The sequence below is a fragment of the Battus philenor genome, unplaced genomic scaffold, assembly GCF_028537555.1.
Source record: "Battus philenor isolate CCGP_79_NKW_IND1 unplaced genomic scaffold, ilBatPhil1.0.hap1 SCAF_8, whole genome shotgun sequence".
NCBI lineage: Eukaryota > Metazoa > Arthropoda > Insecta > Lepidoptera > Papilionidae > Battus > Battus philenor.
In genome coordinates, this window is record NW_027181748.1 from 15,464,718 (window position 1) to 15,478,239 (window position 13,522).

The following is a 13,522-nucleotide window of genomic DNA, read 5'->3' on the forward strand; positions in this document are numbered from 1 at the left end:
AATGATGGCGACGACGACGACCACGATGATGATTTTGATGATGATTATGATGCCATTCTAATAATCAAGAAAACGATAAGGTTCGTTTACGGTAGTATTAGCATGGTGTTCAAAAATAAATACACATTCGAATTAAAGATGTAAATAGTTATTCTATATTTATCGAATCACACTTGCTTTTTTGAATACTCTTTTTTCACATTAATGGTAATGTTTTTGTCTTCAGGGACCCCAAGACTATATAAAGCTGTCGATCATCGGCGGTGACCAGCTGCAGTTCCAGTTCCAAGTGGGCGATACGCCTTTGGGCGTGTCCGTGGAGACCAGCAATCGCTTGGCCGACAACAACTGGCACTCTGTCTCCATCGAGAGGAACAGGTCAACACACTTATCTTTGTGAATATAAAAAACTGCATTGAACCGGGAGGTGATAGAATAGTTTAGGGATATACACATACAATACATAATCCAATTGTATTTCTGTATTGTTGCATTAATACAAGACAAAAATACATTATTAGAGTTGAATGATAACAAGCTGAAAACTAAAAAGAATCAAATTTTAGTGACCTTATCCATGATCCGGATATATATATATAGATATATCCTATTACATGCAGAAGGCAACTTTAGATAGTAGGATGTTTGTCTAGGTTGCTATATAAATACACGGTGATTATTTATAGGTGTAAAAGATTTATAAAGGATAATGATTACTTTTACATATGTAGCGACAATACAAAACTATTAGCGTTCGTATTTATATACACCGTTCTCTATCGCACACACCTTCCTTCGCTCTCAAACAAACGACACGTGTGATTAGTTTTTATGTAAGGATTGCGATTGGTTGCTTAAACAAAGTTAGTACTAGGATCCGTTAATGCAGTTTTATGGTTTGGTATAAATTTGGAGTTTTACTTTTGACTCCAAGATATAGTCTCCTAAACATCTATAACCAATCATCATTTATAAAGTGATCACTTTGAATTGTGATATCAACTTGCCAGTCTGATGAGCCATGTTGGTCACTTACTTCTTCCTCTGATCTTAATATCTTCATTCCTGTATCGATTTCATAGAGAAATCCAGAGCATAGTTCTCTCCATGGCTTATTGAGGGATTGTGACCTTGAGATTATTCTTCATGGAGAAGAATGCTTAGAATAAGCGATCTTTTCATCATATTTTCAGTGGTCTGTTTTAATGTTTCAAGTTATTATAAGTCACACATTTTAGCCGTAGACTTTCGTCTTTAATCATTAGTAATAATAATAATAAATTGTAACAGGAAAGAAGCGCGCGTTGTGGTGGACGGGGCGCTGAAGAACGAGATCAGGACTGCGAAGGAGCCGGTTCGAGCGCTGCACCTGACCACGGCGCTGGTGCTGGGCGCCACGCTGGAACGCAAGGACGGCTTCGTGGGCTGCATGCGCGCTCTGCTGCTCAATGGACGCCCTGTTGATCTGCGCTCATACGCTCGCAGAGGTACCCCCCATCCAACCATATAGTATAGTTACACCAGCAGTACACATTGTTAAAATTTAGATTAAGACATTGTTGACTGGCAATCTAATAAATATTAAGTTCTCATGTCACAGTGTGCGTGATTCAAATCCGATTTTTGTAAATCTTAGCTTGCATATCGGCCAGGGTGTAGAATCGGACAACATCTATTTTTCATCCCCCTCAATGTTAAGGGTGGTCCACCCCCAATTTTTTTTAAGACAAAATTTTTTGTTTTAAAATAAAATTATTATATCAGATTTTTTTATTAAACAGCATACAAAAAACATACAACCCTATATCACCCGTCTACGGTTAACCCTTATTTTTTATTTGTTAATTAAAATCTATATTTTTTTGCAAATTAACTTTTGCGGGAATAGCTATTTTTGATAAAACTTAATGACGGAGAGAGGAAGAACATGTAGTCTCACATTTAACAAAGTGTATGTGTGTGTGACAAGAGTAATATGGTGCGTTGTGTGCGCAGGGCTGTACGGCGTGGCGGAGGGCTGCCGTGGCAAGTGCGAGTCTTCGCCCTGCCTCAACAACGGCACCTGCCTGGAGCGATACGACGGGTACTCGTGCGACTGCCGCTGGACCGCATTCAAGGGTCCCATCTGCGCGGACGGTGCGTAACTTTCAATAAGAACTATTTTATTGGAGTTATCTGGAGAGGAGACCCAAGTTGTTGGTGGAGCTCGTTGAAACCCTGAATCTAGGCTCCTTTCAACCGGTCATGTAAGAAATGTATAAGGGAAACCTTTGTCCAGCTGTGGATGACATTCAGATGAAATGATGATACAATAATCATAGCTATATATAGTTATTGGAATAGGTAAAACGATTTATGTTTTTTAATCATTATATGAAATTATAATAAGAGATTCCTCAGCTGATTTCTTATGGATTTTTAAGTCGCCTAGTGGTCGAACAAAACAGGACAGGAGAGGTAGACGGCATCGAGCCATATGTTTACATATATCTCATGTGCGTTTTTTTAATCATACCTTCTGTCTCAATGCTCATACACCTTAGGATTTACTACTTATTCTCAGTTGAAGTTGATGCTGTCAGGCCAAGGGCTTTTACAGTATCATCAAAGTTGAGTTCATGGAGCAGAAGGGTCCATTAACTTAAAATACCTTAGAAGGTGACTAGAATCTCTATTCACACTTATCACCTCGAGTTATATTATATATATACATATGTATATAGATAATTTCAAACACAGATAATGATATTATTACCATGTAAGTTGTGTTTTAAATACTTTGCGACTCAAAAGTTTACTAATATGTCAGCGTGTAGCTGATTTTGCTAATCTGTTTTGTATTAAAACCCTGATAAATGTAAAAAAAATATGAATTTTGTATAAATGTTACGATTTTCAGAAATCGGCGTGAACCTACGCCCGAACTCAATGGTGAAGTATGACTTCCTGGGCTCGTGGCGATCCACCATCAACGAGAAGATCCGCGTCGGCTTCACCACCACCAATCCCAAGGGCTTCTTGCTCGGGTTCTTCTCTAATATCACCGGCGAATACCTCACGCTTATGGTCTCCAACTCTGGTGAGTGAATGTTGATGGAGATGATTTTTATGCCATGCCCCATTCTTACGGCCTCCCCCATGTAAAATGTGTATATATTTTTATACAATACAGTGAGAGGATTAATCTCGAGTGTCCATTTTCGAATTGCCCTCTTAACAAATTGCCCCACTGTGGGGCGTGGGCACGTTAAGAATCACTGCAATAGACCATCAGAAGGTGATAATTAAATAGAAGACAAGAAATTGTTTATTCATGGGTCGGCATAAATGAAATGATATCTATATGTAACTTTCTAGTTTAAATTTTAATTCCTTTTACTTCATAAATGTTATATTCGGTGACAGGCTATTTACGAGTGATCTTCGATTTTGGCTTCGAGCGACAGGAGATCATCTTCCAGGGCAAACACTTTGGACTGGGCCAGTACCACGACGTGCGGCTCTCGCGCAAAGACAGCGGTGCCACCATGGTTTTACAGGTAACCTCGCGACTCTACCAAGTCTTTTTTTCTATTTTCTTTCTCTATATCTCTTTTACTCTCTTTACTACCCTTGTTTTAACCCTTGTTTTAACCCTTGTTTTTCTTAATGAAAAATTTATAGACATTTCATTTTTATTTATGCGAGATATACATTTATTTATTTATTTTATTATATAATCAGTAACAAAAAGTAGTAAGAAAGTACAAACTAGAAGCGTAGACATATAAAATTAGTTACAATTGCTACCTTATAACTATCTCACTGAAAACATTTAATGATTTATGGTCAAACAATGACAGAATAAGTAAAAACATTAATAAACAGGGGTCAAAGACTAAGGTTTATAAACTTAAATTATGTGTGTTTATATATCTATATCATATATATATATTATGGTTTAAATTGTATTGTGTGTATTGAAATCAATTGTGACCCGTTGGATAATTTTCTGATAGGTTTGTTCAGTAAATTGCTATAATGGTGTTATATTGTGCATTCTAAATTAGCACTTGTATTGCATAATTTTAAAAATAATTCTTTTGTTGTACTCACAGAGTATATAATATTTATATATTTATTCTTGATGTTAACGGTGCTCTCAACGCCATCTATCGAATTTTTATTACGATGGCGTTTGAGTTATTGTAACTGTGTTAGTTTCAATTATCTATTTTATATAAAGACAAATAAATTATTAAATGTGATGCTAGGCGCAAAACTCAAGGAGAGTTTATTCAATTTGACTGAGTTTTTTCCTTAAGATGTCAAGAAATAATACATAAAAAAATTAGAAAAAACGTAAATAGTAAAAAGAACACTTCTATTTCCTGCAAATTAAGTAACTTCCGCTCTGTATTTATCAAAAATTTGATATTGATTAAAACAAAATAAAGCTCTATTGATTATCTTTGATTAATCACATTATTAAAATGGCGTAAGTAATTTTTTTTAAATACTGTCCTATTAAATCAATATATGAAGTGATCACTCTGAAATACGTATCATTTACTGTTTGGTAAATAATTTTTAACAAAGGTCATAGGACCTACTATAGGAGCCAACAAATAAATGGTACAATTTAAATAAAACGAAAAAGTAAGAAAAGTGATAAATTGTTATATAGATGATAAAGAAACAAAATAATATTAATATTAAACTAATGCAAACAAATGTAAAAAGCAAATGTAAATGTAGGATCCTGCAGAGAAGGCGATGGAAGTGAGATCATCTCATTGAGGTGATGTACAATAGGAAAGAAAGATATTATGAAGGGAAATAAAAGAGAAATGAATGGAAGGTATTAAAAGAGATGAGAGAAGAGCGTAACAATAATAATAGTCAGTGCAAAAAGTGTGCTTTACCATGGTAGGGGAGACGTCCCATAAAGGGGGACCATATAAAAAAAACTTTTGACAGGTGTTATTTTACTATTGGTCCAGCATATGTGTGTACTGACCTCGTCCTCGCTACAGGTGGACAACTACGAGACGCAGGAGTACAAGTTCAACATAAAGGAGTCTGCGGACGCGCAGTTCAACAACATCCAGTACATGTACATCGGGCGCAACGAGTCCATGAACGAGGGCTTCGCGGGCTGCGTGAGCCGCGTGGAGTTCGACGACATCTACCCGCTGAAGCTGCTTTTCCAGCAGGACCCGCCGCCCAACGTCCGCAGTATCGGTGAGTGCAGTGCTATAGTACATCTGGAAGTATTAGACACCTTTTGAGGTTTAGCCGATATAGACTGAGAACAGTGCATTATGAGAGATTGGGCAGCAATACGTGTAGTGTTTACGTTAGAACACTTCGTATTACTGTTCACTACAGCCACAATCATTCTAATTTTTGATCTTTGGTGGTATAATGGTTTGGTGTTGAGGAACAAATATATGCTCTGGTGGTAATTCAACTTCACTCGGTAACTCCTATATATGTATTGTCTTATCTCGTCCAATAAACAACAATTCTCAGTCACCTCTCGTCCCTAACAAATGTCTTCGACCAATGTTTGTTGGTACACATTGGTCGGCAATAATTATTGCACATCGATCTTTAGAAAGAGACAATTTCGGCTTCGTAGAGCGGTATCTCTGTCTGACGAAATACAAACAGTCTGGTATATATTAGGAGCTGTTACAACAAGTATCATTTGCTTCTTTTGATAATTATTTCAATTCTTTCTATAAAATACACAAATTTATCTATTAGTGGTGGCTTTAGGTTGGGGTAAAATAAAATAACATAAAAATGTTCACATTATGTTTACGTGTTTAATTATTTCGAAAAATTACAACTGCATATAATAAACACTATATAATATACTGGTTTAATGATATTGACCTCTTTGAGAGCACAGATAGTGAAATGGAAGTAACTGAGAATTATTATTATTATTATTATTTTTATTACAATGTCTCATTATAACAATAGGTATAATGGTATCTACTTAGCCTAGCCCTGCAGAGTCGAAGTGGCGGTGGACAGGTTGCCGCTGGGGCCACTAAGGTTTTGAGTTGAGACCACAGACCATAGTCGTGGGAGCACATTCCATGCAGGTCTTTTTAACAGGTCTTATTAAAATCTATGGGGGAGGTCTATATCCAGCTGTGAACCTCCCACGGCTGTGATGGTGATGCTGATTATGGCTCCTTGACATCTTGTATATCAATTGTGTTTGTAATGTTTGCACTTCCTGTTCCCTTGTAGGATTTTGCATTACAACATTTTAGCTACCGTCATCAGCTGTGAAGTGTAAAATAATGAAGATTTTTATTATACTTTATCAATTAGTTTAATCGTTATATATACTATATACTTGTTGCATTGTCGTTATTGGAAAGGGTAGGGATTCCTTGAAGATGGATAATATCTGTCTTGATTATATAACACTATCTGTTCCTAGCTAGTGCAAAGAATGATATTTGGATTCGTGTAATAGAATATCTGGTATATATTCGAAGTTTATCACGTGTGTATGTGGTTGCAGGAGGCATCCTGCACGAGGACTTCTGCGGTGTGGAGCCGGTGACGCACCCCCCGGAGCCCACGGAGACGCGCCCGCCACCCGCCGTGGACCAGCATGAGCTCGACTTCCATCGCACCGACGAGGCCATACTTGGCAGTCAGTATACTTACAATATATACAGAGTACGGTTTCTCAATAGGAGTGATAACATACAATATGTGCCTTAGTCAAAGATCAATTAGGCGAGTTAACCCTTAATAGCCTAGAGTTTCAATTTTGATACCAATCTTTTAAACCGAATGTTCACATTACTATTTGTTTTTTTTTTATAGGTTGGCTGTGCGAATTTTACTGTTGTATAATATTCTTTCCAACGAAATTAAAAAAAAATCAATTTTTCCCTTCATCTAGATCATAGTTCCCCAAGCTTTTTTGTATCGTAGACCCCTTGCCATGTTTTTCCGTGTTGGGTAGACCCCCCACTTACCTGATATTGATTATCTGTAAATTTCTAACCGTAGTGAAGTTTAGTGTTAAAAACATAAAGTAAAAACACATGTTGATTTATACATTTATTAATTGAATTTAAATTAAAACTACTCAAAATACTACTTCTAGGTACTTTTATAAATAATGTTAATGTTTTGATATTATAAGATAGTATGATGTAAGTAAATAGGTACTATCAGTGTATGTGTTGAGATCCACTATCGTGGACCCCCATTTTCATTTCATGGATCCCCAAATTTTTTTTCGCTGACGTAGACCCCTTGCAGGTTGTCATAGACCCCTAGGGGTCGATATGGACCACTTTGGGAATCACTGATCTAGACCCTCAAGCAAACACAGTAATATTTAAAAAATTCCTTTCGTAAATCAGGCTATTAATATTAAGGGTTAAAATAAAAAAGTGAAAAAAAAAATTGTTCTTTTGAATAGGCTTTGTCGACTGCCTTTGCAAAAATTAATACATTAATATAAAAAAAAACTTTTTTATATTCCTCAGACATTAGCCTCCGTGTCTATATTTTAACAACTACATTCAATATTTCCGAATCTTCTATGTTCACATTTCTACATGTCACAAAGTGTTTACTAAGTCAGTCTCTAACTATTTCCAACCTTAAATCTTATGTTCTTAAATCATTGGTGCATTGATTGATTTGTACGACGATCTATTATGGTCCAGTTTTTAACATTACGTTTCGTATGACCATTTTATCATTCGGAGTCAATTTACCACCATCAGTATAACAAACATTTAATACGTTCCGTGCCACGGCAACTTTTGAAGATTTTCCATTCAGGCCACGTAGAGCGTATACGACCCACACTTTAAAAATTAAAGTGCACTATGTATGCTCTACAATTAATTTGTTTATGAATCCTTTGTTCTGCAATGAGAACTGCAAATGTCCTGAACGGAAAGTGCAGCGAGGTTAGCATATGGCACGTGGCATGGAATGCGTTAAATGAGTATACACAGACCACTGCAAGATTTGGAACATTGATTCATGGAAAGAACATGCAAAGAAACTCTACACTCTTTCAACGATAATAATACATTTTCAGGTTATAAATTGTCTATTTGTCATTTGAAAATAATCATGTTTCATGCGCTCGTATATCTCCTATATAATATACATAAATAAACCTTATTTATCAACCTTGCCTTAACCATAGGCTTTGAATTTTTTCACGATATCATTGGAGATAAATATAATAAACCATATTCCATTATGACAAAGCCTCAATATGTGGGTAGTGAAATATTATTGTAATTTTTTTTAATTTGTAGCTCGATTCCCAAAAGTGGGTACATTAAGTTGTAATAGTGATTATATATGTTGTTTATCTTCGACAGCGGTGCTGGCGTTCATATTTCTGCTATTAGTGGTGGTAGCGGTGGTACTGGTGCGCGCCCTCTCGCGGCACAAGGGCGAATACCTCACGCAGGTAAAGCTAAAGCATTACATTATTATCATGTCAGCCGATAGATGCCCACTTCTGACCTTGCGTTGCCCACATCCAGTGACCTCGACCTTGACTACGTCGTTGGTCTACCTAGTTGGGGGCTTATACACGTTGCGTCTACCAGTTTGTGGTTACCGCTGAAAAAAATTTCGTCCTAGTGGCAGTGCAATTTAATTTAATAAAAAGTCAAATGTGACATACGTGCGCTATAAAAATGGGATACGTAGAAGAATTAATTAAGAAATCTTAGAAGCATTAATTATTTAAGTAGTTAAAATGGACTTATTTGTACAGTATGTCTATTGTCTAGTCTACAATAAGGGTTATTTTATAAATTCGTACATACATAAAACAATAAAGTATCAAAGACAAATGGAGATATACAGGAAAAAGTCAAAATTATTATAATCACACAGTACATACACCATAAAATCTAGCTATGAGCGCCACCGTAATATAGATGCAGCATTACATTTTTGCAATAAAATAATTATAAATCAGATATAAAAAAAAAACAAGTTTCTAATCAACATATCTGATGTAAATATACTTTATAAAAATGACTATGCAAGGACTAAATCCCATATTTAAAAATAAATAAATTGAAAAGTTAAATCAAAAAGTATTCATTTACTTACATTTACATAAAAAATATATGTAGTAATGTTATATGTTAAATTTCTCGATTTCAAAGACCTTAATAATATATTTCTTCTATGTATAAAATATATGTATATTGTCGATATGACTATTGTTTTAATATTTCATATAATATTCAATATTATTATTTATCTGTTTAATTTTTATTTCGGGCATATCTGCTACTAAAACAAATCGGTTTTTCAATACGGGATTATTTACTGTGATTATAATACATTTGGTGTATAGGAGGAGCGCGGTGCCGACGGAGCCCCGGATCCAGATTCCGCCGCCCTGGCCGCTGCCACGGGTGCCCGGGTCACCAAGCGCCGCGAGTTCTTCATATAGCACCCTACACACACCCACCATAAACAATACACCATTATTACCACAATATATCCCATCAGCAAAATTTCCTATCATTGCTCAATATAAATTAAATTTGTTTTCTCGATCTGCAAATATGAACACTGGCAACTTTAAATGCAGACACTTTTTTATGTTAGACGTTTGAAAAATTTGAATCTAATTAACAACAATAATGTACAAAAATACTACCCATAAATTCTATAAATATTTTTATACGAAAATTTTGTACATGCGCAACTTTTTCTTTTTGACGTTTAAGTTACAGATTATATATCTGGGTTTAAAAACATGTCATGTCATTTCTAAATTTAGAAAAAATACACAATTTTTTTTTCTAAATGAACTTTCTGCAAGCAACGTCTGCCATATTTGATGTAAGATGTAAAATATATATACCGAAAACAACAATAGAGATAGCCTATAAAAATTCGTTATGAGAAATGTTTAATAAATACAAATATAGGCATCGTATCAAGTTTTTGTGGAGAATGATATTAATTATAAAAAAAAACAATTTCATATGACAACACTGCGACGTTGGTTGTCAACGTGACAGCAGCTTTATTTTGACAGTTCGTAAATGACGCGCCAAAATGCATAACCTCATAGTTTTTAAAATAACCGCAAACATGCGCATAAATTTGTCACATTCCAAATGGTAACGCACATTGGTAATGAGATCTTTAATTATTTAGTATTTTTTTTAAATATCCGGCAAATAGAATAACTGATATCATCTTTAAATTAAGAATATCGATTTTTTTTAATTAGCTTAAAGTCAGTATAAGCCGCGATTTAATTTTACAAAAAGCAATATTACAAATGAAATATAATGCATTAGATTTATTTTAGCTTATAATATTTGTACATTAGCGTATATATTTTGCTACGTTATTTTTATATTTTATAATTTATACCGAATGATATTTGTACGGACGTGTGAAAATGTTTCCGAAATCAATCTATCGTACATTGGTGATGAAATTTGAAGCACAGATTATATATTGTCGCTTAGAAATTATAACTCAGCACAAATAGTGACAATAATATTACATTTATTTTTTATGTTTAATATTTCTAATTGATATATTTATAATTATAAATCGGTCGAATGTAGATTTACAGGAGTTTGTAAAGTATAATTAATAAAAAAAACATGAAATGTAACTTCGGATATCACAAGCAGATGGCGCTAATAGTCTATTGTCTCGCGTCATCGTTTGACTGTGGTGGTTTTTACAAAAGAATACCGCTCAGTTACATTATCGGTGATCTAGTTCATGGACCCTTTCACTCCGTGAACTCAGTACCGATAAAGCTCTAAAAGCCTTAGGGCTAACAGCATTAACATCTTCAGAAACAATACAATACAAATTAGTGGTGCTATAGTTCATATGAAGCTGTTAAAGCCTTAGGGGTAACAGCATTAACCTCTTTGAAATAGTACAGTGCAGTAAATTAGCGGAATCGAACCTATGAAATCCTGATATTTATATATATATATATATATATATATATATATATATATATATATATATAAATATATATATATATGGTTGTAAGTTACTAAAAATATCAAAATGCAGCAAAGGCAGCCTTCGCACGCCTCCGTTTTGTATGGAAATCACGGAAACACATTAGGAGAGTTAAGCTCAAAATATTCCGGTCCAATGTGAAAACCGTGTTGCTATATGGATGCGAGACGTGGAAGGTCACCAAAGATATCTCTCGTCGGCTCCAAGTCTTCGTTAACAACTGTCTTCGACGTATTCTTGGTATATATTGGTCTGAGAAAGTCTCCAACGTAGACCTCTGGAAACTGCGGTGAGATGCCAATCGACCAGCAGATCAAACACCGCAAGCGGAACTGGATAAGGCCACATGCTCGGAAGGGACCCTGCACTTATACCGAGGCAAGCCCTAGGAATGGAAATGGCCCCATGGAATCCTCAAGGGAAGCGAAGACGTGGCCGCCCAAAGCAAACCTGGCGGCAGACGATCACTGCAGAAGTAAAGGCAGTTAAAATGACGGGATGGCGATGTACTGTGAACACCCTCTTCCCTATTTTGGGGACATAGGAATAAATGAAAAATATTAAAATAGATAAAAATTACAGTAGTATGATAATAAGTAGAATAACAATGAAATATTGATATTAATTACTTTAGAAACTCCTTTAAATTTACGAATTTCGATTCGTTGTACGTTTTTATCTGTGCTAATTTTACACATTTGATTTTCGAATATTGATTTCGTTCAGAATTCAATGTAAATCGGTGTACAAATTTTTTTTTATGTTTAGAAATATTTGTATTGTACAAATTGTGTGTGATTTGTAAGACGATATTAAATATATAGATTTTAAATTCAGAAATAGATATGACCTATGTCCAGTGAACGTTTTACAGTTGAAAAGATGATGAGATCCAAGTCTATCATATATATGATCCAGCTGTAGGATTCAAATTTAATATTTCTTATATATATCTCTTAGTATAGAAGTCTTTTTGCTACTATTACTATTATTGTCTTATGCAGTGTTTTTTAAAATTTTACGGTCCCCTATGCAACATATATTTTATTTTAAAGCGAAGGGAAACCGCTTAACAAATTGGTCCACAGGTGCCGTGGGCCCCACGTTGGGAAACATTGGTTTGTAATACTGACAGATTTTGTATTGCCAGTAGTCATGGGCCTGTAGAATTCCAATAATAAAATATTATTAATGTAATATGGAATAATCACTTCAATTTTTATTTAATTCATTTTTAATTGAAACAACTTGTCACAGTTTGTCTACAGTTTAAATTCGCAGCGTGAACTGTCAAATATGAAAATTTTTCAGTCATTACGCAATTTTCATTTTCGTTTCTTTTCATGAGGTCCAATGTATTGTTCCTTGTATTTCTATTATATTATATTGTAATTGTATTCTTCCTTCAATCAAGATAATTGAAATCGGTCTTTCTCGAATTGTGGCAAGACAGAGGGAAATAAGGATTTATTTATATTTAGATTTGTTTCTAAGATAAAGTTAACTATAACATAAGATTTCAAGTCATCATAGAACTCTTCGCTTAACATAAGACAAACCAGAGGTCAAAAGCTTCACCAATAGTAGATAATAAAATTAAAAAAAAGATTTTTATAAGTCCACACTGAAAAATATATATCTATATATTTAATATCGTCGGTAAATAAGATCTGAATTTCGAATCTATAAACGTAAAACGGTGTGACAAACACCGGACTGTATCTAGGATTTGTATGAAATGAGGAGATGAGTGGTTTTTTAAATTGTATTAAACCATTGTCAGTCGCGATAACGTGATATATTTGTGTAAAATTACATATATATATACTTTAGGAAGAAGTAATGAACTATTTAAAGCAGAATTGTTACAGACTGAACTGATGCAACCGAATAAGTTTCTGAACTGATGATGGAGGCTGCTAATCTTGATGCATTTGACAGACTAAACTGTGGTCGCTAGAAGACTTTTACGTCCAGATACTCCACGAAGAGCGTGGTGATCCGAAACATTTGTAATATCAAACGTAACTTAGACAAGTTTCTCAGGAGTATTAATACTGAAGAAGTCAACGCTAAGCGCCTTCCGTGCTCTGCTGCCTTCAAAAAGCTATTAAGTAAAACAGTAATATTCTGTCATTAAAAACAGCATCGTGTATGGAATTTGTATGGAACATGTATGGAACGTGTATGGAAGGTATTGTTGAAATAAAATCATGAGTTGTCATGTTATCGCGACTAGCACTGGGTCCCAGCTGCGACACATAGTGCCTAGTGTAGTTGTCACTTATATCATTATATTTTTATAAGAAGAACCCCCTATATTCTCTCCCAACTCCTACCAACCTCCCCCACTTTATTTACGTATGTACAGCGTGTTTGCTTTTTATTTCTCCGTCCAAAATCTTTCGTTACTTAAGCGTGTGATTTCTTTTCTTTGAAATTTTATTTTAGCGTAACGTTTAGATGTATTTATTTCGAAATAAAGTTTTTTTAGGTT

At 34.7% G+C, this 13,522-nt stretch overlaps 1 protein-coding gene across 1 annotated transcript in view; it reads left to right on the forward strand.

Annotated features, from left to right (window-relative positions):
- The window catches only part of Nrx-IV (neurexin-4), a 31,190-nt gene extending 21,473 nt beyond the window's left edge, over positions 1-9,717 (forward strand). Inside the window, exons 17-25 of the mRNA XM_068774996.1 lie at positions 227-378; positions 1,291-1,487; positions 1,996-2,136; positions 2,900-3,079; positions 3,406-3,539; positions 5,016-5,223; positions 6,530-6,664; positions 8,373-8,464; positions 9,371-9,717. Of these exons, the coding sequence (XP_068631097.1) occupies positions 227-378; positions 1,291-1,487; positions 1,996-2,136; positions 2,900-3,079; positions 3,406-3,539; positions 5,016-5,223; positions 6,530-6,664; positions 8,373-8,464; positions 9,371-9,469 (1,338 nt within the window). The 3' untranslated portion in view covers positions 9,470-9,717. The remainder of the gene's footprint in view (positions 1-226; positions 379-1,290; positions 1,488-1,995; positions 2,137-2,899; positions 3,080-3,405; positions 3,540-5,015; positions 5,224-6,529; positions 6,665-8,372; positions 8,465-9,370) is intronic.
- Positions 9,718-13,522: the final 3,805 nt, after the last annotated feature.